General features: G+C 32.5%; 1 protein-coding gene across 2 annotated transcripts; it reads right to left on the reverse strand.

Moving 5' to 3' along the window:
- Nucleotides 1-5,311: 5,311 nt before the first annotated feature.
- Nucleotides 5,312-13,262, reverse strand: LOC131620878 (tRNA threonylcarbamoyladenosine dehydratase-like). Of its 2 annotated transcripts, none has more exons than XM_058892058.1 (11): nt 13,011-13,262; nt 12,833-12,864; nt 11,958-12,051; nt 11,108-11,255; nt 10,138-10,350; nt 9,899-10,033; nt 8,761-8,895; nt 8,397-8,612; nt 7,042-7,166; nt 5,828-5,885; nt 5,312-5,506 (listed from the first exon to the last, which is right to left on the reverse strand). In XM_058892058.1, the coding sequence occupies exons 1-11, from the start codon at nt 13,103-13,105 to the stop codon at nt 5,396-5,398; spliced, it is 1,362 nt and encodes a 453-aa protein (XP_058748041.1). In that variant the 5' UTR covers nt 13,106-13,262; the 3' UTR covers nt 5,312-5,395. The 2 variants fall into 2 exon arrangements, with proteins under 2 accessions (XP_058748041.1, XP_058748040.1); XM_058892057.1 differs by having other exon boundaries at nt 12,815-12,864; nt 13,011-13,261.
- Nucleotides 13,263-27,955: the final 14,693 nt, after the last annotated feature.

Below are 27,955 nucleotides of genomic sequence, written 5' to 3' on the forward strand. Positions count from 1 at the left end.
CTCTTTAACTTTTATTTATTTTTATAGAAAAGCTCTCAAGTTTTATTTTAATACGGTTGAACCAACTTGTTGAAAACAGAGATGTTGATAAGTTCCAACTTAATAAAAAATATATATCTACTAATACATTATAAATTGAATACCAAGACAAAAAATGAAATACCTCATGGAACCTCATAGATGATGTGTTTTGTCTAGTCATCACATAAATAACATCTAGGTATGGTAAGAGACTAAAATACGCAAATCGCTTGTCTCTTCCACATAATTAGAATGGCAAGAATGGAAGAATGGAACAATAACACTAACAAACATTTTATTTAACATATTTTTTTATATATGATGAAAATTAATATAGAATCTGCATAATATGATATAGTTCATTGATAAAACATGCGAGAAATATATACATTAACTAGGGATAGTAACGGGGAGGGTCGGAGACGGTTATTACCTTCCTCAAACCCAAAACCCGAATCCTTAAACAATCTTTATTCCCCGCCCCAAACTCAATCGGGAATGGAGAATTAAAACTCAAACCCGACCCAAGCGGGTTCGGGGTGGATTCGGGTATCTCCGTCCCGCCACCATCCATTTAGTGAAATCAATTTTGTTAATAGAAATACTTATGTTTTTTTAAAATTAAATTACTTTATAAATAATAAAATAAAACAATTTCAAAAAAATTCATACATACATTTTAAATATTCTAAATAATAAATACAAAATCAAAATATAAAAACTTTTGCCACATATTTAATATACTAAATTATAAAAAAAATATAATAATATACACGATGAAATAAATAGGGCGGGTTCGGGGTAGGTACTAATGTTCCCATTACCCGTTCCGTCCTCATATTTTATAATTGGGAAAAACCCGAACCCAAAACCAATCAAAACGAGTTTTTCCTGTCAAGTTCGAGACGGATTCGAGTGGGTACTCGCGGATACGGGTTTTGTTGTCATGCCTAACCTTAACAAATTAGCTCAATCATTTTGTGGACCCGAGTCAACAAACTGTTTTCGTGCTTAATGCTTTCTTTTTAATAATTTAATGAAATAAAAAATCATCTTCTTATTTCTTAGTTAAGCCAAATTGTGTTTTTTTTAAGCACCGAGTAAAGCTGATATAATAGTTTTGTAATCCAACAACACCTACCTACTTAATTTTTTAAATGTGGAATATTTAACATTAAAAAAGTTATTCCGTTTTTAAGTAAAAGATTGTCACTAGTCACATCTAGAACCCTCTAATATACTACCTTTCAAATGAAGCTCTTTAACTTTTATTTATTTTTATAGAAAAAGTTCTCAAGTTTTATTTTAATCACACACTTGAACCAACTTGTTGAAATCAGAGATGTTGATAAGTTCCAACTTAATGAAAAAAATATATCTACTAATATATTGGTATAAATTGAATACGAAGACAAAAACTAAAATACTAAGATAGTGTTCATTTGTTTGTGTGCACCCAAATAGAACCAACCTCATATATGATGTGTGTGTCTAGTCATCACAAGAAATAACATCTTGTTAGTGGTTGTTGGAGGTATGGCAAGAATGGAAGAATATTCATCACAAGAAATACAAATCATTTGTCTCTCCTACATAATTCGGTGGATTCTCGTGAATGAATAATACTAACAAACATTTTATTTAACATGTTTTTTTTAATAGTGGCTTCTAGAGTGAGGCATTAAATAAGTCTCTCACCATGAATATATTTATAGACCATTAAATTAGATGAGTTTATAGATCGACCATTGGGCCAGTTTGTTTCAGCTTTAAAAAAATTGATTTTTTTTTGTATTTTTGAAAATAAATTTTCTAAAATCGTTTTTTAAAATATTACAAATTTTTTTATATTCGGTTTTTCTAAAATGAAACACTAACTTTGACATCTTATAACATAATCATACATTATTGAAGACCAAAACTTAGTCAAAATCATAATTTTTTCAAAAAAATGTATTTCAAAAATGATTTTTATGAAAATCTATTTGAAATAGTTTCAAAATTAAGTGATTTTTTTAAATTTTGATATCCAAATTTTTTTCCCATAAATAGATGAAATATCTAAAATCACATTTTAAGAATAACTATTCAAACAAAATTTTCATTTAAAACTTTTATAAAAAAAATTTTTAAAATTTTTTTTCACAAAATTTAGTAACACTATAAAAATCATTTTTAAAAAAAGCCAAAACAAACGGCCCTTAAATTATATAAGTTTATAGATTGTATCATGGACTACACTACATTAAATCTATTTTCTTTTCACATTTTCTCTCTCTGTTTTAATTCTCATGCTCTCCTCGGAGACAATTTTTTTCATTTTAGGTTAATATTTTTCAATTATATTCCCAACAAACAACCAAATATCCTACATTTTTACTCAAATCTCTACAAGTTCATTCGACCCACAATTGAAAAATAGTAACTATGATTAAATACATCCAACAACTTATTATTTTTTAACTCGTCAATTCCTCAATCTCAAAACACCACCATAAAAAAACTCAAAAAATTTTCATAACACATTCATCGTTACATTTTTAAGTTATCCAAAATAAAAATATTTTTTACCTCAATCTTAATTGTTTCATCCATCAAAACTCCATTCTTTCCACCATTTTTTCATCTAAAACATTCAAACCCTTAAACCTAAAGGCTGAACCACTTCACTAAACACAATTTTAAAATTTTAATTATAATTATTTAGTAAAAGTGAATAATTAATTAATTTAAATTTAAAAGAGAAAACATTTGATATTGCTGAACAATTTAAGTTGGTGGTGAATTTGTGGGTGGTTGAATGTTATATCAAAATCAGATATATTTATTTCAATACTTGCAATGTTCAATATTCATGGAAACAAATATTTGATTTGGATCATGAGAAAAAATTTAGTATTATTTAATAGTGGTGGTAAACAGTAAAGGTGATGAGAAAAATAGTTAACAATACATAAAAACAATGAAAGAGTAAGAGAATTAATTTAATTGTTACCGGACTTACTTTATACCTTATCATAAATTTCATCTTTTGTATATATGATTAAAATTAATATAAAATTTGTTTAATTTGATGCACTTAATATGAATTTTATTTCATAGAAACATGGATTTAACTGATAAAAACATATAATGGTTGAAAAATTTTCATGTGTGAGAATTGAAAACAAAAATCTAAAAGTAATTGAATATTTGTGAAAAACAGACAAGAAGTTTTTATATTTTGTATCACATCATCATATTATATATTATATTAAATTATAATTTATAAATTTCAATAAAAAATTTCCTATAAAAACTTTTTTCCTAATTAATTAATTAATATCTATTAATTTCAATTCAATCATTAAGATCTTTAAAGTAGAGGATATTTCAATTTACCCCCCTTGAATTTTTTAATCACCTGACGAAATTCTTTTATGCCTTCTGTTTCCGTAGATCAGTAGATGTTAGATGTACCTTTGGAAATATTTTTTTAAAAAATTTAGTTTTTTCCGTAGATGCATCTACGGAAGCGTTAAATCCCAAATTAATTGAGAAAATCCCAAATTAAATGAAATATTCGTAGCTATATCTACGGAATTTTGAAAATAGAATGTTCCGTAGATATATCTACGAAATATTCTATTATATTTTAAATAAATTATATTTTACTCCAAAACTCAATTTTTATAACAAAAATAGAACATCAAATTAGAGTAAATCAAAACAGTGCAATTGAGATTTTCCAATTAGTTTGATTTATTATAGTTTTATGTTTCATTTTTGTTAAAAAAATTGAAATTTAAGAGTGAAATATGTAGTTGATTTGAAAATATAATAGAATGTTATGTAGCTAGATCTACGGAACACTTTATTTTCAAAATCTTCCGTAGACATAGCTACGGAAGATTTTATGAAATTTCACTATGTTTTAACGTTTCCGTAAATGCGCCTATGGAAAAAAACTAAATTTTTTATTTAAAAAAATGTTTTCGAGGACAATTTTTTATTAAAAAAGTGTTTTCTGCATTTTAATTTTTACGTATTTCATTAGTTATTATTTGAATAATAAGATAACATATCAATTTTCATCCCATTAATTAAATAACTAACTCAGTATCGATTTTCTTTACCCCACATTAAGAAGGGAGCACATTCACATGTTCACTTTAATAAATCAATGCATGCGGCTAGTTTTCTTAAACCTTTCAAAATTCCACGTTCAATAAAACACATCCATCTTCATGTTTCTATTTTATGGCTTTATAGTATCAATAAAAAAATTATAATGAATTAATTAGGATCTAAAATTATAAGCATGAATATTATAATGAAACACAGAAATCATAATTATGTAATTTGTATAAAATTTCATGTCAAAGTTGTTATTTTAATGCTCTTAATGATTTCATCTTCGTTGACCTGCATCCCATTTTGATTTCTTCACATGTTTTTCTTTATTTTGTAGACATACCTAAAAGGTATGCGTAAAATCTTAATTTTTACCGCAACTATTTCAACCGCGCAAATTTTAAGGAAAACATGTAGTAATTAGAGTCAGAGGAGTTTTCAAGATACACCTCCAAATTCACTTTGAAAATTTTCAAAAATATCAGAATTAATTTTTGGCAAAAACAAGATGAATGTTTTTTTTACGAAGAATGTGTTGATTTATGGTGCGTTCGGAGATAAATTTTCAAAATTTTCCAAAAACATTTTTGAATTTTCAAGAATATGAGAAAAAGAAGAGTGAAAAAAATTGCCTTACATCAGTTAACTTAGCTTAGTTAATAGATGTGAAAGAACATTAGAATGCAAAGACACATTCACTTGTTCACATTCACTAGACTATTAGACCCAAAAAAAAAACAAGCATCTAATTTCTCAATGAAAAAAATTATATTAAATTATAAATCATTTTACAATATTAATAAATAATTAATTATATTTTTTCTATTATACATGAAACATTCATTTCTCTCTTCTTCTAATTCTTTAAATTTATCTTTTTCATACCATGAAGGACAAATTTGTAAAAAAATTCAAAATTTTCTTTTTCATTTAATAATAATTACATTTCTTAATACGTATAAAAATGTGAAAACGACTAATAATAAAAAACGGAGGTAATAATATAGATGCTAAGTAGCTTCCTAGAGTATATAACAAAATGCCATAACAAGAATTATCAAGGTTAACAAATTCATAAAAATTCCAACAAAAGAATCACATATCACTTACTAATACTATTAAGAATATAACCTTGACCACACTCATTAGTCCTAAAGCATTCTGCATCAAGAACAAATTGTCTCTTGCATTATAATAAATAAATAAACTATTAGACATACAACACTATTATACCAAATGGAATGGTTATAATCCTCTAATGTCATAATCCCAAGTCATTTTCAGCTCGTTTTAACACAGCTATCACTCTACTGTAAAACTCTGGTTCCTTTTCCTTTATATCATCCAATGTCCGTGACTCATGCTCATCCACCTGAATTGTGTAGACAATAAACTATTACAGATCTTATAAAGTAAACATATAATCTACTTATAGTAGTGGACTCCAAAAAAAGCAAAACATCATGTATAATATGTGGTTAAATATATTTTCCATCCATATAAAATTAGTAAAATTTTATTTTTCATTCCAATATAAACTTCTTTTCTATGATAAGTGCTGTCCCAATTAAATGTACTTATGATTCACATGAAAAAGTAGTCTTTCATTTTAACAATGTGCCATATATGTAAGCATAGTTAATACAGTGAATCTAATTCTTAAGACAAAATGAGCTTGGAGTTACTAAATTACCTCTTTGAATTTCAAAAGAATCAAATTTGAAACAGATGCCGGTTTTGTGCTGTCCCACCTAAGCAAAAGAAATGAAAAGGACTTAAATTAGATAAACTCCAACGGAAAGAGATTGAGAAAAAATGTTATGCTGACACATATGCTAACTTAGGAAATATATCATTCGAGTCGAGATAACAGCAGATGAAAAAGTATATGTAAATCAAACTACGTTACTAAAAGATGTAAATTTCACTGCAAACATCAGTCAAATTCTACAACGTTTACTTCTTACTTCTTACTTTGGGTGTGTTTGGATTGGCGGTGGGCAGAATTGATTCTAGTAGAATTGAGTTTGGTAGAATTGATTCTAGCAGAATTGAGTTTAACAGAATTGATTTATGTTTGGATACATTTTTGTAAAAGTGAGTTGAATAATAAATTACAGTGTAAAAATCATCCAGAATCAATTCTGGAGACAGAAGCTACAAATTCTAGCTTCAAGTAGAATCAATTCTGGAGACAGAATCAATTCTACTTTTGTCTAACCAAACATCTTAAAATCATCCAGAATTGATTCTACACCTCTAGAATTGCTTTTGCACTTTTCAAAAGCCAAACCAAACATACACAAAGAGTCTCAAATATTACAAGAATTGTAATTTTTTTTTAACTTGTAGAACTTTACTACAAAGCAAAGATAAAGAGGTGCAAGCTTTGAGAGCACTTCAATACAAAAGGAAAAATGAGAAAAATCGTAAGGAACTCATAGAGGATTGCATATATTTAATCGAAAGGGACGGGTAAAGATGCTTTGGAAGGAAAAGCACATACATACAATAGAGGAATGTGGTTGAAAATGAAAAAATAGCTAAATGTCAATGGAGTCACAGGCACTAATATTGCTGATGGTTTTTATGGACTATTGCTATGTATGTTGTTATTGAATTTATATATACACACATACATGGTGGAGCTTTCCTATTTGATAACTCTCGTGAGGAGACTATTGTGAGTAGAAGTCAAGTGAGCAAGAGAATAGGCAAAAGAAAGAGGCGCTTGGATTGAAAAAAATGCAGTTTCTAAACAAATATAATAACCCCAACCCCTTGTTGTAACCTAAGGGTTTTAATTTAATCCTTTCAACTCTCATTATAATTTATAAGACGCCTATTTTCTTAAAGCATTTTAAAATTTTCCTTAAAAAAACAATGGGGTTAAAAGCCACCTCATACCTCACAAGCATTAATTCATTTATTGATCGCCACATTCCTCGTCCAACGTCTTTCACATGCTGCTCTCTAGCACTTCTTCCATGCCATAATTCTTTTGTAATATACATCACTTCTTCGACATCTACCTAGAAAACAGAAACAAAAGTGATGAGCAAAAAGAATTCAATCACATTATTTTTTATTCAAATTAGGACAATTATGTATATATCAATATACCAACAGAATTTTCATATAAAGTTCAGCCAGTCTCTGCACTTTATACAAAGAGACTAAGTTTTTGGGTCAACTGAACCATGGCATGCAGATTTATTACTCTAATTGCACTTCCCCTGATTTATAAAACCAAGCGAATTTCCAGTAGATTTGAATATGGTTTTTGTTTAAAAGTTAGGATAGAGATACAGTATATTACATAACATCTGTATAAAGAATCAATAGAAATCATCTCATGATACTCCTTTTGTTCCAAATTAATAGACGTCTAAGATCTCTGCACAAGTATAAAGTAAAAAAAAATGGCTGATGGACATGGCAGTTTTACTAAATTAATCCTATTTCTTAATAAATGAATGTTTGATAATGTATTTGGTTAATGAAAAGCTGCAATAGAAACTACATGTCTCATATAAGTAATGAAGGCGAAATTGGAAAGATATAACTAATGATGCATTGGAATGACAAATAGGCACTAAACTTGGAATTATTTACTTTGGCAAAAACAACTATTAATTTGGAACATAGCGCTTAAAAAAATTAAATTCACAAGACCTCACAATATCCGGGCTACTCGTGATCATGGGGAAAATTGGAGATTAAAATTTGAAATTTTTTTAGTTTGGTCATTGCAACTGCAATATTAAGTATAACTAGCATGATGTCATCTAGCAATAATCGGAGTGTCTTTACTCAACGAAAAAAAGAAGAATATGAGTGTGGTACATATTTTAAAATAACTCCCTTCTTAAACCTCAGTCCTCACAACTGCAAATAGTAGTAGAGAATAACTAACTCTTTGACGCCAAAGATACTCAACAAAACCTTCTAAATTTTCAAATTATACAGAAATTTAGTGTCTGCTGGGACGACTTTTGGTGATAATAGAAAGGTGAAAATTTAAAGTTTACTCTTACCCACTATAGTCAACAATTTTTGTAAGTGTATCAAAATTGTTGGAAAAAATGTGCTTAATTGTATAAAGCAAAGGGGTAATATGCAATTGGATGAACAGATCAGACTAGCAAAATGCATTTGGTCCTAAATTTTAAAAAAGAAACTCTTGAAAAGGTTAAGATATCACATTTACTAACAAGGAAGTAGTAATTAAACAAAAGGTTAATAGGGTAGGCTTCATATACCTGCACTTGCATGGAAGTTCCATACAATGTCTCCTCATGCTCAATAAGGCGTTGATGAAGAATATGGTATTGATCCATGTCAAAATTAACTATAGGTTCTGTTTGAACCTGTAATCCTGCTAAATTCGTCAAGGTATAGGAGGCCATGATTTGTCCAAATATTGCAGGGATGGTGCCTAGAACAGGTATGATTCGGACCCTAAAACCTGGAACTACCTGGCAAAAGGTCATAGAAGTGAGAATGTGTAACCAGTGTGTGCGATTAAATGTTATGATAAAAATTAATTAAATCAATGTGTAATAAAACACAATCTCAAAATAGATAGTTGTATAATCAATGAGTAATAAAAATTAATTAAATCACCTGATAGTCTGAAGGGTTTTCCTCTTCTCCACTTGGAGCCTTAAATGGAAGTAGCTTAACTTTGGGCTTTTCTAAAGAAAACACAACAGTGATGCCACCTTCAATGCCATATTCTTTCTTCAAACGGTGTCTTACCTACATTGGTATGATTTCAGTAAGAGTTACATGCATAATACTAATGTAACAGGTAATTAAGAACAAAGAAAACCATGGTTGACAGCAGAATTTAATCAGTTCTTAACTAATTCCCACCTAGCTGGAATTTGAAGTCAACTTAGGTTGTTAAGAGTTGGTTAATGAAGATGATGGGCTAACACTATGAGAGTTATTGAGAAAATCAAACTCTAAGAAAAATCACACTCCTACCATTGGCAAAAAAACTCCATTGGAGAATCTTCATCCAACAGACCGGATGGGATCTTTAGTGGCAGAGAAGGAAGTTTCAAAAGTCTATCAGATGTCAAGTTATAAATGACAATCAAGAAGAGTCAGTATATTAATGCACTGTTTCGATAAACATCTAATTTAAGAGTTTATAGCACAAGTGTTTAGCATAAATGCTTATGGATATGTCATAAGTTGTTTCTATAGGTTATCCTAAAGAGTGTCACAAATGCTTATATCAATATATAAGCGCAAATAATGCAATCGAAACAGACCCGAGGTATGATGAGAAATATGAGCGAGTATGCAAAAATAGTCAGTTCAAGGCAAAGTTGTAAAACTAAAGAGCCTACCGTACACCTAAACATAATTTAATATTATGTGTTATTAATATTCATCACTCTAACTAAGTAATAGAGGAAAGACAAGACCAGAACATTTATCATAGTATCAAAACTGATCTAAAAATATGTGCATAGTTGAATTTCAACATTCCAATTTAGTCATCCAAGCCAGAGCAGAGGCCGATGGAACTTTTAGAGGCAGAAGAGGAAGGTTCAAAAGGTCTTGGTTTTCAAGACAGGACCATGCCACTTTCAATCATAAGATAGGTACAATTCAGCATACAAAAACAGAGTAACAAGTTCAAAAAAGATGGAGTTATTGAAAAATCACATGGTTCAATTGACACAGGATTTAAGATCTATAAAATACAATAAAAAAGACTCATATAAGGAGGACGTTGCCGTCTTACCGATCGAGATAATGGATCATTAGTAGACTCTCTTAGATCAGCGATGCGTATTCTTGTTGGATCAGCTCTAGCTCCAGCCCCAGTGGCAGATATAACCTTTAATCCCCTACGTACACATGCAGCAAGAAGTGCCACCTATTACATAAATCAAATTAAACAATTGAAAATTTATATAAATAACTATCATACATTTGAGTTATTATTGATCATAAGGTCCAAATGGGAAAAACCAAGCATACCTTCGTATCGATGTTATCAATACAGTCCAGAACATAGTCAGGATTGCCAGAGAGAATTTCTTCTTCAGTTGATGAATCATATAACAACACTTTTGCATCTATTTGGCACTCCGGAAAGATTGATAAGAAATGCTCCTTAAGGCACTGAGCTTTTGAGGTGCCAACATCTGCTCTTGTCGCAACAGCGTGTCGATTTAGTGATGAAAGAGAAACCTTCTCATTTAATAAATAAATAAGTACCTCACATTGTATGGATTGCCGAAACAATTTCTAAGCAAGACTAGCAAAACACCAAAAGTTAAAACTACTTTCTCTATTTAATCCTTTGCATTACCAAATCCATCATAATATTGCTCACAAACTTTAGGCTTGATGTTCTTGAGCCTATAATGCCATGCATTAATTACAGTATGTAACAACATAAGCTCGTAAATATTGACATTCCATGTGATTGAATTGAAATAATTCTTAAAATACTATCCGTAACAACTTTTAGTGCAATGATAACTTAAAAGCCAATGAGTCAAGTAACGCAAAGTTATTTTCAATAAAAACTTCAATTTGTTTCTTTTCTAAAACTATAGCAGTGATAAAAATTTGCTTCAGCTTTACATTCCAACACTTATATATATCAAAAAATTTCAAGCCAAATTAGATGAAAGTTCAAAATTACATTAAGATGCATTACATTTGTGATTCAAACGTAAAATAATTTCCCTTAGTCAGTGGCATCAAAATCTTCAACCACGACAATTTACAAGAGCCAAAACTTTCATGTAATATCCAATGGGAGCAAAAAGAAGCCCCAACCAACATAAGGGACATGACATTTGTGATTTCACAATGTAACACATTTTTTCTTGTAATCAAGGGTATCAAAAATATTATACCATGACACATAAAAATCCAGACAATAATTAAGGAAGAAATGTTAGACATTATCAAGGGGAGAATCAGTTAGAGTAAAAACCTGATCAAAGTCTACAAGAAGAAGCTTGCCAATCCCTGTCCTCAAGAGCATAGAAGCAGCATGACTACCAACCCCTCCAAGACCAACTACCACAACATATGATGCGCTAACCTTCTGTTGTGATTCAAATCCAAAAAACTGAATATTCCTAGTTACAGCAGGAACAATCCACGGAAAAAATGTTTGTTAAGTAAAAACCCAAAAAAAAGTTAGATATATCAAGCAGTGTCACTCAAAATATAAAAGCCTTAAAAAACAAAACATAGGGCCGGTTTGTTATAGTCTTCTTCTTTAAAAATCACATTTAAAAAAATCACTTTTACGAATTTTTATTTGGCTGTTACAGCTTTAAAAAAAAGGAGAGTATGAAAGGGAAAAAAACTAAAAATCTTTTCAAAAGATAAATTGCTTTGAATAATTTCTCTAGAAGATCATTTTTTGTTTTAGTTTTTTTTTTAAAAAGTGTTTTCCATCACAGTAAATAAACACAATAGCTTTTTCTTTTCTAGAAAATCTCTAAATCGACTCGGTGTATTAACATTTCATTAGATATCAGAGATGATGGAACATGTTAAAGTGTAGACATGCATTGTCATACAAGGCGCCAAGCCACATAGACATGGACTACAAATACAATAGTTAGCTCTAAACATAAAGCCTGTGCATATTTATTGATGTATGAGAGTTAAAAGTTGTCTATACAAATAAACGAGCTAGTGAACAAATAGAAATGAGATTGCAGGTCCTCAGAGAACGTTTTACCAGTAGATGCAACAGCGTAAAAACATTTACATTCAGATATAATTTCAGCCATGAAAATGTCAAAATGATTGGCAGCAACATGAAATACCTAGACAAGTGTTCAGAAACAATCTCATCTTTCAAAAGATCGTCACTAACCACCTTATCACTCTTCTTTCCACTAATAGTGCGTCCCTCAAAACCTGCAGTAGCATACACAAAAGTCAACGCTTAAAAGGATACAGAAAACAGCAATCTTATCAACTTTATGATGTGAAAGTAGGACGTAGGAAAAAGATGCATTAATCACAGATATAACATAGAGTTCCCTGCATTGCATCATCAATTTGGATTCACTCTACAATACTGCACCTCTAGGACTGAAATATTAGGGCCTGTTTGATTTGAGAAAATATCTTTTGTTATCATTTCATGTCACATAAATAATCTGTTTCCTGTTTTCAAAAATTAATTCAGAAAACAAGTCATGTGCAAATCTTTGAAAGATTGAAAGCAATGCGACAATTATGAAAAGTAAAAAAACAGAAAATGAAACCATAATATACTAGACCCTAAAACATTTACAATTTACAGAATGCCAACTTTAGGGTAGATTAGTTAACATACTGCTTATTTTGTTTTCATTTTCCATTTTCATTTATAGTTACAAAACTGACACTTTGTTTCCACTTTGATTCCTATTTCAAAAACATGAAGGCGAAAACAGTAAGGAAAATGAAAACAAACAGGTTTTCTGAATCGTGATAAGCCCTAATAACTTAAGCATTGACATATTGTATGGTGACTTCTGCTTGCAATTCATACTATTGAGCATGAGTTTGTACAATTTCGACATGCAAATATCTTAATTTTAGGCAAAGATCAAGGGTATCATTCGAAAGTCAGAAAACATAGAATCAAGCAACAGAAACTGACACAGATTAGTAACAGTTACATTACACATACCATTCAATTTAGTAGTACCATTCTCAGTGTAGTTCCGTCGAACACCTCTTCTGCACACACACAAAAAACATCACAATATAATATAATAACACATTCAGTACCATGAAATGCCAAAAAAACAAAAATTACGAAGACACAATTGAGTTACAGAAGGTTAAGTGTCGAAAGAGGATAAAAGAAGAGAAAATTCACAAACTTTTGAGTTTGGAGAAGTTTGAGAAGAAAGAACGTTGAGAGAGAGCCTATAAGAGCACCACCTCCAACTAAAGCCAAACATTTGGTTCTCTCCATTTTTTTATTTTTTTTTTATTTAAGGTTTTTGGTTTTCGGTTAACTTTGGTACTGGTGTGACATCGGCGAGAGGCTGTCTGATTCGGCGGTTTGTGTTTGGTTTCGGGTGTAAGTATAACGGCAACCGGGTCAGGACTCTGCTCGAACTTGGTTGAAGCGGGGGTATATATAGGGGATGAAAAATTGTGAGTTTATTACATCAATAAGTATTCCTAGAGCACAAATTAATATTATTATTCTTTTTAGGGATAATTGACGTTTAACCCCTGCCATTAGAACGAGTTTTGGTTTTTTTCTTAAGCGTGTAAAAAACAGTGAAAACCTAGAGAGTAAATAAAAAAAACAAGTTTACAGGGGATCCTAGGGGGTAAATCATAGAACTTTTCATATTTCAAGGGGTAATCCAAAAAAAAAAAAATTAATAGGGGAGAAAACCAAAACTCACCCTAATAGCACGAGGGTAACAGTTATTTATCTCTTCTTTTTATAGTCATTTCGCGTGGCAGAATTTGTATATAGTTTCATTTTAGAACATTTTAGGTTTTGTGTGGTTGGTTTTGGGGATTTTTGTGCTCCCATGCCAATTTCACCCATTCTACTTTAGGATTAGCTTAGATAACAACTTTGGGTATTGCATTCGGTGATTCGGAGGTGGATTGTTCATCAACCGGCGCTGACAAACCGGAAGATTTGTGGTTTTATCTCTACTTCTCTCTATGTATTTCTCTTAGTTGGTTTTTGTATATATATTTACTTTGAACTCATGTATATTATTCGCCCATGGCGTTATATAAAGCTTGCTTTACAAATCTTTGTTGATTGTTGTTTTAGATTTTTGCTATGTGCTATGGATTTGGGTTGTTTTAGAGATAGACTTCTTGAATCCTTATCTAGGATGATTATCTGTTTGTTTCAGGATTTTAGAGATAGATTTAGAGCTAACAATCTTTATAGGTGCCGAAGCTTAATGCTTATGTGTTGGTTGTGCGGTTGAGAGATCGTCGACGCAATTGATATGGATGTCTACTGTGTTGTTGTGGTGTGCTGAGAGATCGTCGCCGAGATGATATAGTAGTCCTCTCTACTTTGGGTTAGAAATGACTTAGGGTGTGAGCGATGTCGGATGATATTGACGAGTCTTGCAGGTTGAGTGTAATTGGTCGATAAATTTAAGTTTGTGAGAAGTGGATTATATACAATGTTTGATAAGTCTTTTCTTTCTGAAGAATGAATTCTTTTGTGTTGATATTTACTTTTCTGTTTTCATATTAAAATTCATTAAAAACCAAACTTATAACTATGGAAACTGTTGAACGACAGTTCAACGCACTAGTCCCTGTGGAGACGATAATTTCTCAGATAAATACTTCCAAAACTTGTATTGCTTGCCTCTTTACCGCTTCGACAAAATGGCGCCGTTGTCGGGGATTGGTGTTTTATTGAATTTGCATTGCAATAGTTTCTATAGCATTGAGTTTTGTATATATCGCACATATTGTATATTTCCACTTGTTTATTGATACTTGTATATGTTTACTATACTTGCACATGTTTTATATGCTTGTAAATTTGTTATAGTATTGTTTGTTTCCTTTCACGTTTGCTTGTGTGTGGTTAGGAATAGTCGGGCGGAAGTAACTTGAAGGAACGTTCTTAAATAACATGCGTCAAGCTTACAACGTAAAACAAGCATATTTATTCTTTTTAGTTTGTTTTTAGTTTATATAGTGTGATGCAATTGTCTAAACAAATTTAGATCGGACCAGTTTTTAAATTTCAAATCTTCACTTTTAAATTTGTTTAGACAATTTCATATGGTCTTTTAGTTTGTGTATATTAATAGTTGTGTGTTTGTCATTGAGCTTGTTTTGAGTAGCTTGAGGAATTTGAGGTGATTTTCCAAGTTTGATCATTTCGACTTGCGAGTGTATGGTAATGATTTTGTTAAATTTTTGTACACGTTCAAGGTATGTGTTTATCGCTTTCTAGACTTTAGCATATTCATGATACTTAGGATTTTTACAACTTTTATGTCATTCATTCTTTTGTATACTTGTTCATTTGTGAATCACTTTAGTTCCCAACTTTTTGTGAGGTAGATTTCTATTATTTACATATGCTGGAGACCACAATTCTTGTTCTAACTGGATTTTATTATGCTTAATCTTTTGTTTGTGTTGATTTTATAATTACATGAAAGTGATCGAGGCATTTTTATTCCATTTTGAGAAAACTACCTTGGCCAAATAGTCAATTTACCTTGTGAGTGTGTGACCATTAGTAACCCCTTTGAGCCTTTTGTCATTATCCATGTTGTTTGAACTTGATGATTGTCTATGAGTATCAAATTCACTTTTTGTATGGATTTTGATTGTCGTTTTTTCCTGAGCCCTCAACTTTGTGTTGTTGTTTGAATTTTTGTTTTGCCTTAGAAAGTAGTGAGTATTCATATTATGATGTGGTTGAATTCAAGTTGAGAAGAGAATGATTGTGCACTTATCGGTTAGATTTCTATGAGGTTGAAAGATAAGAAAAAAAAATGTGAAAAAGAAGTGAAAAGAAAAAGAAAGAAAGAAAGAAAAAAGAAAAGGTTTTGAAAAAGAAAGAAAAAATAGTATGGAAATATATTGTGTTAATAAGTGTGTGATTGGTTGGAGTAATTTGGGAATCGGATGAAGTATGATCGAGATTTCGTTGTTTGAGCTTTTGTGAGTTGATCACTCTCTTAGATTTTGGCAAGTTTTTGTTTCCATTAGCTTTAAGAATTATCCCTTGTTTGTTCATTCGACCACGATACAACCTTGAAAAGCCCTTGTGATTCGTGCGTTTGTATTCTTAATACGATTTTTTGGATGAAGGCATAATTTAGTCTTTTGTTTGCAAGGTTGTGGGTGGATGAAAATTACCCCATTTCTGTGTTTTTTGTCTATCGATGATTGTGTGCTAGGTGTGATTCATTTTTGAACTAGTGTTGTTTTAGAATGTTTGGTATATTATTTTTATTTAGCATTTGTGTCATGTTTATGTTATCGTCATAGTTTAGTGGTAAGTATGTTTCTTTGTGTGTACCGTCTTTCATTTGAGCCATGCATTTGTTTTCGTTTTTCAAAACTTGTTGTTGCGTAATTGCTTGGATATCGCTTTGGTTTCCTTGAGTTGGTTGATTTTTGTTTAGAGACAAACAAGTTTAAGTTGGGGAGAGATGGGTAAGTGCCAAATTGTAGTTATTTTTGTGTATAGTTTAGTGGCACTTATCTTCTCTTTTTCCTCAATTTAGACGAGTTTTAGTGTATATTACATAAATATGTACATTTTTTATTTTACCGAGTTTTTGATTCATTTATGTAACGACTAATAGTTTTTCATTCATTTTGTAGGTATTTGAGTATGTATTGAGCATTGAGTAATAAAGCTTCAAGAATGTAATATTGGATCAATAAAGGAGAAGCCATTTGAAGGAAATAAAGAGTTGCTTCTTGTGTGAGTCGCGCGACAGAGCAATTGGCACGCCGGGTGAGCAAGGAAAATAAATGTCAAGTTTTTGCCTTGGGCCGCCTCATGGTCGTCGGGCGGAAGAAGAAGGAGTCGTCGGGCGAAGCATTTCGTTTGTCGGGCGAAAGAAGATATTTTTCCAGCTTATTGACGTGATCGAGGCTGTGTGGTCAGGAATAAAGGTTTCACCCGGGCGGAGCAATTGGCTTGCCGGGCGAAAGTCGCTTAGCAGAATTTGTATATAGTTTCATTTTAGAACATTTTAGGTTTTGTGTGGTTGGTTTTGGGGGTTTTTGTGCTCCCATGCCAATTTCACTCATTCTTCTTTAGGATTAGCTTAGATAACAACATTGGGTATTGCATTCGGTGATTCGGAGGTGGATTGCTCATCAACCGGCGCTAAAAAACCGGAAGATTTATGGTTTTATCTCTATTTCTCTCTATGTATTTCTCTTAGTTGGGTTTTGTATATATATTTACTTTGAACTCATGTTTATTTGTCGCCCATGGCGTTATATAAAGCTTGCTTTATAAATCTTTGTTGATTGTTGTCTTAGATTTTTGCTCTGTGCTAGGGATTTTGGTTGTTTTTTAGATAGACTTCTTGTTTAAGACATATCATATCCTTTCTAGGAACCTTTCTAGGTTAGTCTTGTTTAAGACATTTCATATCCTTTCTAGGAACCTTTCTAGGTCAGTCTTGTTTAAGACATATCATATCCTTTCTAGGAGCCTTTCTAGGTAGTCTTGTTTAAGACGTTTCATATCATTTCTAGGAGCCTTTCTAGGTACTTTTCTCTAAGACATATCTCCACCTTTTTAAGTAATCTTCTTTAACATATTTATCCAATCTTTTCTAAGACATCTCTTGCCCTTTCAAGGAGCTTTTTTAGTTAGTCTTCTCTAAAGATAATTCTTCTCGAGCTTTGTTTAAAGCACAGTCTTCTTTAAACCAGTTTTCTATCCTTTATAGGAACCTTTTTAGGTAGTCTTCTTTAAGACGTCTCTTCTTGAGCTTTATTTAAAGCACAGTCTTGTTTAAAGCGGGTTTATATCCATTATAGGAACCTTTTTAGGTAGTCTCTTTTAAGACACTTCTTCTGAGCCTTCTTCAAGACATTATTTAAACCTTTCCTTCAGATACAGTCGAGCGTACAACTCAATTTGAATACTCAACAAGGTATTGTCCATCAGATACAATCAAGATATATGATTCATCCTGAAAAGCATCTACTTCACACAGTCATTTTTGAAAAGTATCTACTTTGGATGGCATCTTTAAGCCCATCTCAAACAACACTATGTCAACATCTAGATGGCATCTTTAAGCCCATTTCCAGCAACATTATTTCCTGCACCAGCAAGCGCAAATTTCTGGGTATTCTAGTATACAATCCTCTTCCATCTTCAAATCGCGATAGGCGAACAAGCCAATCTACCTCTTCAGAAAGAAGATTGAACAGGGGCAACTGTCATACCCCAAAATTTTCCCATCATATTTTGACTTCCATGACTTTCTAATGCACAAGGCTACACAAGAATTGGGCATGCTCATCCTTCTCCTAAGCGAAAGGTCCCCAACTAGGGTTTGTTTCTTCTCAGGGAAAAGAGATTTTTGACACCTAAAGTGGACTTCATGGCTTCCTAAATGCTTCAAATAATCCCCATATTAACTTTCAAGCTTTGATTCACAAGATTGCTCAGTCAATGGTTCAAAAGGTCAACAGTCAACTATGCTAGGTCAAAAGTCAACTATGGTCAAATTACAGTCAAAACTCCCGATTTTTGGTCAACATCTACATTCTGAAGTCACATTCATCATTTGATCAAGGGTTGATCATGATTCATCAAAGAAAGCTCGGAAATCAACAAAAGTACAAGTTGCTAAATTAGGGTTTTGGACTAAAAGTCAACCCAACTTTGACTGATCATATCTCGCTCATACTTTATCATAAATTCCCCAACCAAATCTCATTCTTAAGGAAATTCAATTATCTGCAACTTTGATGTTGGGTCCAAAGTCAAGTAATGCACTATTTGAGAGATATGGATCAAAATATTATAGGTCTTTCTAAAAAGTCATCTTTTTGCAAAGAAGTGTACATGAACATGGAAACTTCAAAGAAGATGAAACCAAAAGGATTGTTTAAAGGACTCTTTGAGATTTCTAAAAAGTCCAAGAACACCTAAAAATGTTAAAAATTGAGCAAGATACAAATTGCACAAGTTGGGCATTTTTAAAGAGGTGCATGAAGAAAAATACTTGTCAAAATTGATTTTTTTTTTCAAATGGGCCTAAGTTCTTTTGATCTAAACTTATTCCTAAGCCCATCACTGATCTCCAAGTCCAAGAGAACGCCTACTTGCCATTTATTTAATTTATTTTGGAATTGTTTCCATTTAAATTCAATTTAAATTAAATAAAATGCAAAAGTAAGTTACAAATGCATATGGGCTTTGTTTTTACTTGTCTTGAAGTCCAAGATAACCCATAATGCATGCCAAATTCGTGCACAAGCTTTAAGGACAAAAAAATCCACTTTTGTAAATATTTGATCAATATTTACAAGAGAATATTTTTGCATTCAAAACAATATATTTTCCCCTTTATTTTTTATCAAAACCATTTCCCTATATATAAAAAACACGTTCAACAAGAAAGTGCACGATATTGGCAGCCAAAGTATTAGGGTTTCATTCCAAGAAATTCCTTACAAAAGTTGCACCATTGAGTTTTAGATTGCAACTCTTTTCTAGAGCCTTCAAGCCTCAAATCTCATTCCTAAGATGCTAAAGGTAAGGTCTGGATCAAAAGACACATGCTGAATCACTCAGAATGAACGTACCACATTCATCAACTTCGTTCATATTTTTTACTTTTCGTATTTTACATACTATGATGTTTCAATGTAATTTAATGTCACTAACATGCTCCTGGACCCATTTAGAACAACTTTGACGTCATGTACGAGAGTTTGTGGACCGGATTTATAAATCACCATGGTTAGGGAATGAACAAATATGCTCTTCGTTTACACGTTTTTAGGACGCTTCAGGCCAAGAGAACGTCACCAATGAATTAAGGGGATGTTAATTAATAAATATGGGCAATTGGTTTTCGTTTTGAACGTCTATTTTGCAGGATTCTAAGGTACAGGAATATCCATGGAAAATCCGTAGGAAACTCCGAAGCAGGTTCCGTAGGAAACTTCGAAGCAGATTCCATAGCAAAATTCGCAGGTACTGAGGTTGAAGAAGGTGAACAGTATCGAGGACCTTTTGAATTCCATGTAGCATGCTCTGATTCGCCAGTGATATCTTCCAATTCCTCTCCCCGTATATTATTGGATGGTCAAAGCTTTGCCGACCCTCTCTCCTCTTTTGATTGGTCACGCGTGTACCAGTGGGCCCAAGGTTGACTCATGTTTGAATTTCCCCAATATCATTTGTTTACATATTTATTGTTTGTTGTTTGTCTCAATATCAGCGAACGAAATTAGCTCAGTTGGCAACACGCATGGAGCAAAGGAGAATCATGTGCAAGCGCATGGGTTCAATCCCTGCCTTTTGCAAAAAGTTTTAGTTTATTTTCTTTCTTCTCATAAGCTTGCAGATCCAGCGCCCTTGGCCCTCGTATGTGTACCATACATCCTTATTCTCCAGCCATCAAATCTCCACAATGCTTGATCCAATGGCTCCAAAAGTGCAGTTCATCATGAAGCCTCATAGATCATCCACACTGGATCCAGCGCCCAGTACTTCACTCATATTTTTTTCTTTCCACTCTTTTTTTTAACATATAATTAATTAACTAACTATTAACTAACTATTAACTAACTAACCAATTAGATTTAGACATTTTAATTTAGTATGATTAGGATTAAAATTAATTTAGTTAGGATAAATTTTAATTAAGTTTAATATTTTTATCATTTAATTAAAAAACAATTAGGTTTAGATTTTAATTAGTTTAATAATTCTAATTAACTTAGTAATTAGGTTTTAACTTAATCTTTTTATTTAAAATTAAAAATATCAAAAATGATTAGACACTTAGGGTAAATTAATTAGGTTTTTAACTAATTTTAAAATCAAACGTTTTCCGCTAACTTTCTCGATTCTCTTCTCATCTCAAAATCCCATGAATGTCTCATGCTTGTTTATTACTTTTTTTTAAATCATTGCATGTATATTTAAATATTAGAAATCAATGTATAGGTTGCAAAGGGTATTTTTTGTACTAGCGTAGATTTATATTCCCGCACTTTATTTTTCGCAAATATTAACTCCTTAGATGTATGGCTAATAGGATTGTATGATAAGACTAAAATCCACCGTTAGATCACTAACATCAAAATTAAATATCTGAATCTAACACACTCTTCTGCACACATTCACCTCTAGGGTTTCCCCTCTTGGTTGCCTTCTCGATTATAATAGTCAAGTCCCTCGAAGCGTAGGGATACCTTAGCCCATGTTGCCTTCGATTCAAAATCACCATGTCCCGCCGATTTAAAGATCATAGTCCCTTCGATGTCGCTTTCGATATAAATGATCTATTCCCTCGATTAATTGGTGATCATCCCTTCGATGGCTAAGGTATCCTTACTGGTTGCCTTTATGACTATTCATATCTCACAGGACTTCCTACCCTCTTTATGGCATGGATAGTCCCTATGACGATTCGATGACCCTTCGATGACCCGCACATCCAATGTATAGGACTACCTGACCTTATATGGTATGGATAGTACTATCGCTCGAGGAAAGTCTTTAGAATAGGAAAGACCTTGCGAACTTAGAGTAGGTAACTCTTAAGTGCTTGCTCACAACAAATCAAATGCTTTTCACACCATGTTTTCTAACATTGTCTTTTTAGACATTCTCAAAATCAAACTGTTTTTCTAAACACACATGAGACTTTCAACATTTCAAACAAACAAGTGAGCTAAGCAACTAAGAACCCATAGATAACTACGGATGAAAAGAAGCTTACACCTTCCCTTTTCATAACCTACCCCCGAACTCAATCTCTTTTCAAAGAAGGTCTTTCCTGTTCTTTTATACCTTTCCTAATTGGATAAAATAAAATTCGGTGGCGACTCTTGCTCACGGCAACATTGTTTGCGAAATAAAATAAAAGTCAATACTCCCACCGTGTTACAAAACTGGCGACTCTGTTGGGGATAAATAAAAAAGGGGTTACCTTAGAGATTAGATAATATAATTTGTTTGTTTTTATTGCTTTACTTTTCAAGGTTGTTTGAGCTTTGAATGGAAGATGAATCCTATACTCGGATTCAAGTGCACCTTAAGATAGGAAGTGGCATAGTCTTCGCGACCTCTTTCATGTATGTGGGGGATTGGTCAATATGAGAGATCAAGCTTAAGTTAGGCCTATATGGGTGTTTGCATGCTTCTCTTGTATGAGGGAGGTTCGTGTGGATATATGTAGGTGAGTCAGAGCTTAAGGACCTTTAGTTACCTTTAACCCATCTTGGCCTTTAGGAACATAGTGGGGGGACTACTCTTGATGTATGTTGAGGGCATAGTCGCTACCCGATGCTACAACTTAGATAGGTTCTTTCCCAAAGTATCATTGCATGGTATGTATGTATCATGTTCGAGGGTGCTTTAGAAGGACTGACCATTCTGAGTAACTTTTTAGAACCTGGTTACTAATTTCATTCTTATCCTTAGAGGTACCTATTGGGGAAGGGTAGTCACCTAGTCAGAGGGAAGTCAACAACTGAAATTCTCCTTGTCAGAATATCAGGAATCGCTTTTGGAGTTGTGATCACTTTTTAAATCAACTGCATTCTTATAAGAGAGTGAGTAGTCAAAATGCTCCCACTAACAACAGTCAGATCTTGAATAGAGCCAACTGCTCTCAAATTTTCAATCAGACCACTCTCAGTCAGAATGTCTGATATCAATCTTCCCAAAGGAATGTTATTATTCTTGATCTTGGGATATTTCAGACGTTCTGCTTCTCTTGTTTCTTTCACATGAGTCCTCAGATGTTGAAACAGAATATGAAGTAGATTAACTCTCATAACTTTTCCAATGCAGTACAAAATCAACTGCTGATCTTGACTTGTATATGTTGCAGAAGTTGTTGATTTCTTGTGATAAAGAGATCCCAGAATGATCTTCGCCCAAACTCTATAAGAAGGCTTCAGAACTGTTGTGTGAGGAGAGCTTTTACCGGAAGTAAATAATTTTAGACAGATTGTATCCCAATCAATTCTTCCAGGAAGAGCACCGGTTACTCCACCAAAATCTTGGAGATTCAGCAACTTCCTTATCAGATTCTCAGTTATTGCAACTTCTTGCCCTAACACAAACGAGATGATAGCAGTAGGAATTAATGTAGCATGAGTCCAAAATTCCTTAACCAAATCAGGATAAACAGGTCCAATAAGAAGTTCAAAATAGTTTGTCCATCCTTGAACCAGCATATCTGTTTTAATGTTGAAATCATGTGCTTGCAGATTTTCAAAATCGACAATAAGTTCGCAGAGAACTTCCAAATCCTTGTGAGGAATCAAACATGTCTTCAATGGAGTGGAGACAGATTTCTTTTGTTGTTCTTGTTGAGAAGACGAAACCATTGATGAACACTTGAGGTTACTGGGTTTTGCTTTAGGGTTTTTGAAAAGAGAGAAGATGAGGCAAAAATGCATAAAACGATGAAAAGAGAAGATGAGTGGAAAGATATGAAATGAATATGAGATGCGTATATATAGGCACGGATTTGAAAAAGAATGCAATGAGATTCTGAATGTAATAGATTACAGAATATGAATAAATCACAATAAATGATTAGAAATGATAGGAGAGATAGCGTGAGATTTGAAATGATTTGCACAGTCACCTAGGGTGGCGTCTCATCAACTGCACGCATGCTTGTCCCTTCAGATTGAACATGTGGTCATCATCTGGAATAGCTGGTGGCAACTGTTTTGCTTTAACAGAAGTTCTGTATCATTCTTAGATATATGAAACGTTAGGAATAACAGACTCAGAGTATCTAAATGAACATACAAATCCTAAACATCTGATTAGAAAATAAAGCATAAACTTTTTCAAACTAATCCATATTCAGATCTCCTCATAACCTTATTCTGGGCATAAATCTATACTGATATTCTTCGGAATGAACTTAAACCTATCTTCAACAAGGGGTTTTGTAAATATATCAGCCCATTGATGGTCTGTATCAACAAAGTTTAAAGAAAGAACACCCTTTTGGACATAGTCCCTAATAAAGTGATGTTTGATCTCTATATGTTTAGCCTTAGAATGTAAAATAGGATTCTTAGATAAACAGATAGCATAAGTATTATCACAAAATATAGGAATGTTACTCTCATATATCTGATAGTCTTCTAATTGACTTTTCATCCAGAGCATCTGTGTACTACATCCAACAGCAGCAACATATTCTCCTTCTGTTGTAGAGAGGGAAATTGTGACTTGTTTCTTGATATACCAGGAGATCATGTTACTCCCCAAAAACTGACAGCTTCCAAAAGTACTTTTCCTTTCAACTCTATCTCCAGCATAATCAGCATCACAATACCCTACTAAGTTGTAATCTTTAGATCTTCTGTAGACTAAACCAATGTTAGTAGTATCTTTCAGATACCTCAGAATTCTCTTAACAATAGTTAAGTGAGATTCTCTAGGATCTGATTGGAATCTAGCACACAGGCATACATTGAATAAAATATTAGGTCTATTGTAGCAACCGGCTTAAAATTTTAAGGTAAAGAGTCGCCACCATTTATTTTTATCCTAAAGGAAGGGAATTAAACGGATTACCCTATGGTTCAGAGATTCTACGTTCGTGAGTCGGTTAAACGAAAGGAAGGTGTTAGGCACCCTTCGTCTCCCTTGTATTCAAGGGGACCCTTTTAGGTTTAGGTTTAATAAGTTTAATTTGTCGAGATACGGTAAACGTACATTTACCTATATCAAAAAATGATTTTTTACGGAGTTAAATGTTAGTGTTTTTTATAATTATACTCGCTAGGATTTCAAAACCCTATGCCTACGTATCCTCTAGTGCAATGAGGAAGTCAAAGTAATCGTAGTTCATATTGCTTAGGTTAGTTTCTTTTATAGAATTGTATAATTGCTTTCGAACGATCCTTTGAAAATAGTCCAGATTTGAAAATTGTGTAGTCGTGGGCGTAGTTCGAAGTTTAATTTGAAAGCAATTACAGAAAGCCTCCTTTTTTTGAAAATGTCTTGACTTTGATTATGATAATTGAAAAAAAAAAAAAAAATACAATTTTGAATTAGTCAGACGTTTTAATATTTTTATCTTTTGATTTTTATAGATTGAATTATGTACAGGTTAGAAATTATTTATGAAACTTTGTTAAAATATTTACAAACTATTTTGATGATATTAAATTAATCAGAGGTCTAAAATATATATGAGATTTTCTTTCTAAAGTTTTTGAATATTCTAACAAACAGTAGAATCAATTAAGTTTAATTAAGCAATTAAAGAGAGTGAAATAATTTTTTATTTTATTTTTGCTAATCCACTAAATGACCTAATGAAATTAGCTTAAACAAAATAGCTAAATAAATTAAACCAAATTGAAGAAATAATTAAAAACACTTAAAACTCTAATCTATAATTAACTAAAATAAATCAAATAAAATAAAGCATAAATAACCAAAAAAAAGAAAAAGAAAAATATAAGTAAAAAATAAAATAAAACGTGAACCTACAGTAAAGGGTATTCCATCCTTGTCTTAGAAACCAAAATCAAAACACATTAAGTGGACCTTTTCCACTAGCGAACTACAATATGACACATGGCAGTTCAACCAAATAAAAAATTAAAAAATAAAACAAATACACATTGTGAGTGGAAAAGCAGATTCATAACAATCCCAATATTGTCTTCTTCTCCAAACCCAGGTTCATCTCTCCTTTACACACAAATAAATCATAGCCAACAAGATCAAAAGAATAGTAAACGGAAAAGGAAGAGAACGAAACTTACAGCAGCGATCTGTACGGTGGCGGCCGGAAAGCGGAGGAAACTAAAGGTGGCTCCACGGATAGAGAAGGCCACTAATGCTGGCTGCGTTACGGTCTTCGATGGTCGCGACGCGAGAACTGTTTTGCAACAGCTTCTTTGTGTTTTGAAATCACTATGTTTTGCGGTCTTGTTGTGCTGGGCAGTTGCGCGAGATCGCAGCCGTCTGCCGGTTCACGGGCGTGTTTTTATGGCATTATAGTTTTGGAACCAAGGTTTGTTTTGGAATAGTTTTTTTTCAGATGAAGGTTTGTGTTGTGATTATTGTGATTTTTTACCCCCCTGTTTTCGTTTGATTCTTCGGTTTTTATAGCCTTACATCTATGTCACAAATGGTATTGAACAACAAATTAATTGATATTAAGAATTCTGTCCTCCATGATTAATTTCTTTTCATTTTTTAGTGATATTGTCTTGAGGGCGTTTTGAAAAGTAGAAGATTTTGTCGTGCCAATGTTTGGAAAGAATTAAAATTCTGTCTGTCTCTATTGTATGACTTTTTTTTTTTTTATTTATTCTTGATTAATAGTAACGTCATAATAATGATTCTAGTAATAGTAAACAATTTACATAAAACTACTTTTTATAATAATAAAACAAATTTTTTTTAATATCTATCTTTTATTATCAATTTTCTATTCTTCTTTTAGACTCTAAATAATAGTTTCAAAACCTGAGAAAAAAATTAAGTTGAGAAGTAGAATTTAAAATACACCGATTATAAAATTAAATTTGAATTGGAAAATTTTAAATTTAATTTTTCATTTCTAAAACCTATAATAATAATAATAAAAATAAAATAGGAAATGTAAGGACAAATACATTTAAAAAAAAAAAAATGACCGGTGGGATTCGAACTCAAGCTATTTCACTTTTGCATTTTTTACTCTCTCCTTACCATCCACTAGGCCACTGTACATTATTCGAAATAAAACAACATTTGAGAATAAATAAAGGGCGGGCAAATTTGGGGTATGACAGCTGCCCCTATTTAATTACTCTTTGATCGAAGGGTGCGAGAGTACACAGTTCTCGCACGTTCGAGTCGAAGGGTTATTAAATATTGGAAGACCCTAAAATTTGCCAAAAGACTTTTAAAAAAAAAATAGTCTGAAAAATAAAGCAAGTAACAAAAAGGGGCAAGGATGACGTGAATCAATGCCTGAGAAAGTAACCGCAGATTTCGCGCATTTAACCACAACTTCGGGGGCAGAGAATGCGGGTTTTTAAATGATCTGCCAGACAGGGACTGGTCTTTGAAATAATTTTCCAAACGGGAACTGAGCTTTTATGTAATAGTCTGAGTATAACTGACTACCAAACGAGAATTGGATTTGATGTAACAGTCAGACGAAAACTGACTACGAAACGAGTATTGGATTTGATGTAACAGTCAGACGGGAACTGACTACCAAACGAGTATTGGATTTGATGTAACAGTCAGAAGAAAACTGACTACCAAACGAGTATTGGATTTTAATGTAATAGTCAGACGAGAACTGGCTACCAAACGAGAATTGGATTTTAATGTAATAGTCAGACGAGAACTGGCTACCAAACGAGAATTGGATTTGATGTAACAGTCAAATGAGAACTGACTACCAAACGAGAATTGGATGTAACAGTCAGACGAGAACTGACTATCAGACGGGAACTGGATTTAATATAACAGTCAGACGGGAACTGACCACCAAACGAGAATTGGATTTGAAGACTCAACTTTCAGACGAGAACTGGATTTTGATGGCTTGCCAGGCGGGAACTGGGCTTTGAAGTGATCATCCCGGACGAGAACTGGACTTTGAAGTGACTTTCCAGGGCGAGAACTAGACTTTGAAATGATTTCCCATGGCGCAAACTGGACTTTAAAATTATTTTCCAGGACGAGGACTGGATTTTGAAATGATTTTCCATGACGAGAATTGGACTTTTAAATGATTTGGATTGCTAATGAAAATTGGGATTTTATGATATGTAGTATGTGAATGCATGATATGCATGGTTTGATGCTAGAGTGAAGCGACATGATTAATGCACAACAATTAGTTGGATATTTCAAGGAGTGCCCCTGTGGTGGGCCATGGACTGATTAAGACTTCGAGAGAATGCTTGTGTAATAAGGCTTCTGGTCAAAAAGTGGTGAGGTCTTATGCTAGCATGACTTCCCGATACTTATTAGAACTTGAAGATTGCTGATGTAGAAGAAAGATCCACTATAGATTCTGAAAGTATGCAGAGAGCTCGCCCTTTTGTTGGTAAAGTATTGCCCCAATTTACTGGTAGGGCTTTTGAA

The sequence above is a fragment of the Vicia villosa genome, linkage group LG7, assembly GCF_029867415.1.
Source record: "Vicia villosa cultivar HV-30 ecotype Madison, WI linkage group LG7, Vvil1.0, whole genome shotgun sequence".
NCBI classification, from domain to species: domain Eukaryota; kingdom Viridiplantae; phylum Streptophyta; class Magnoliopsida; order Fabales; family Fabaceae; genus Vicia; species Vicia villosa.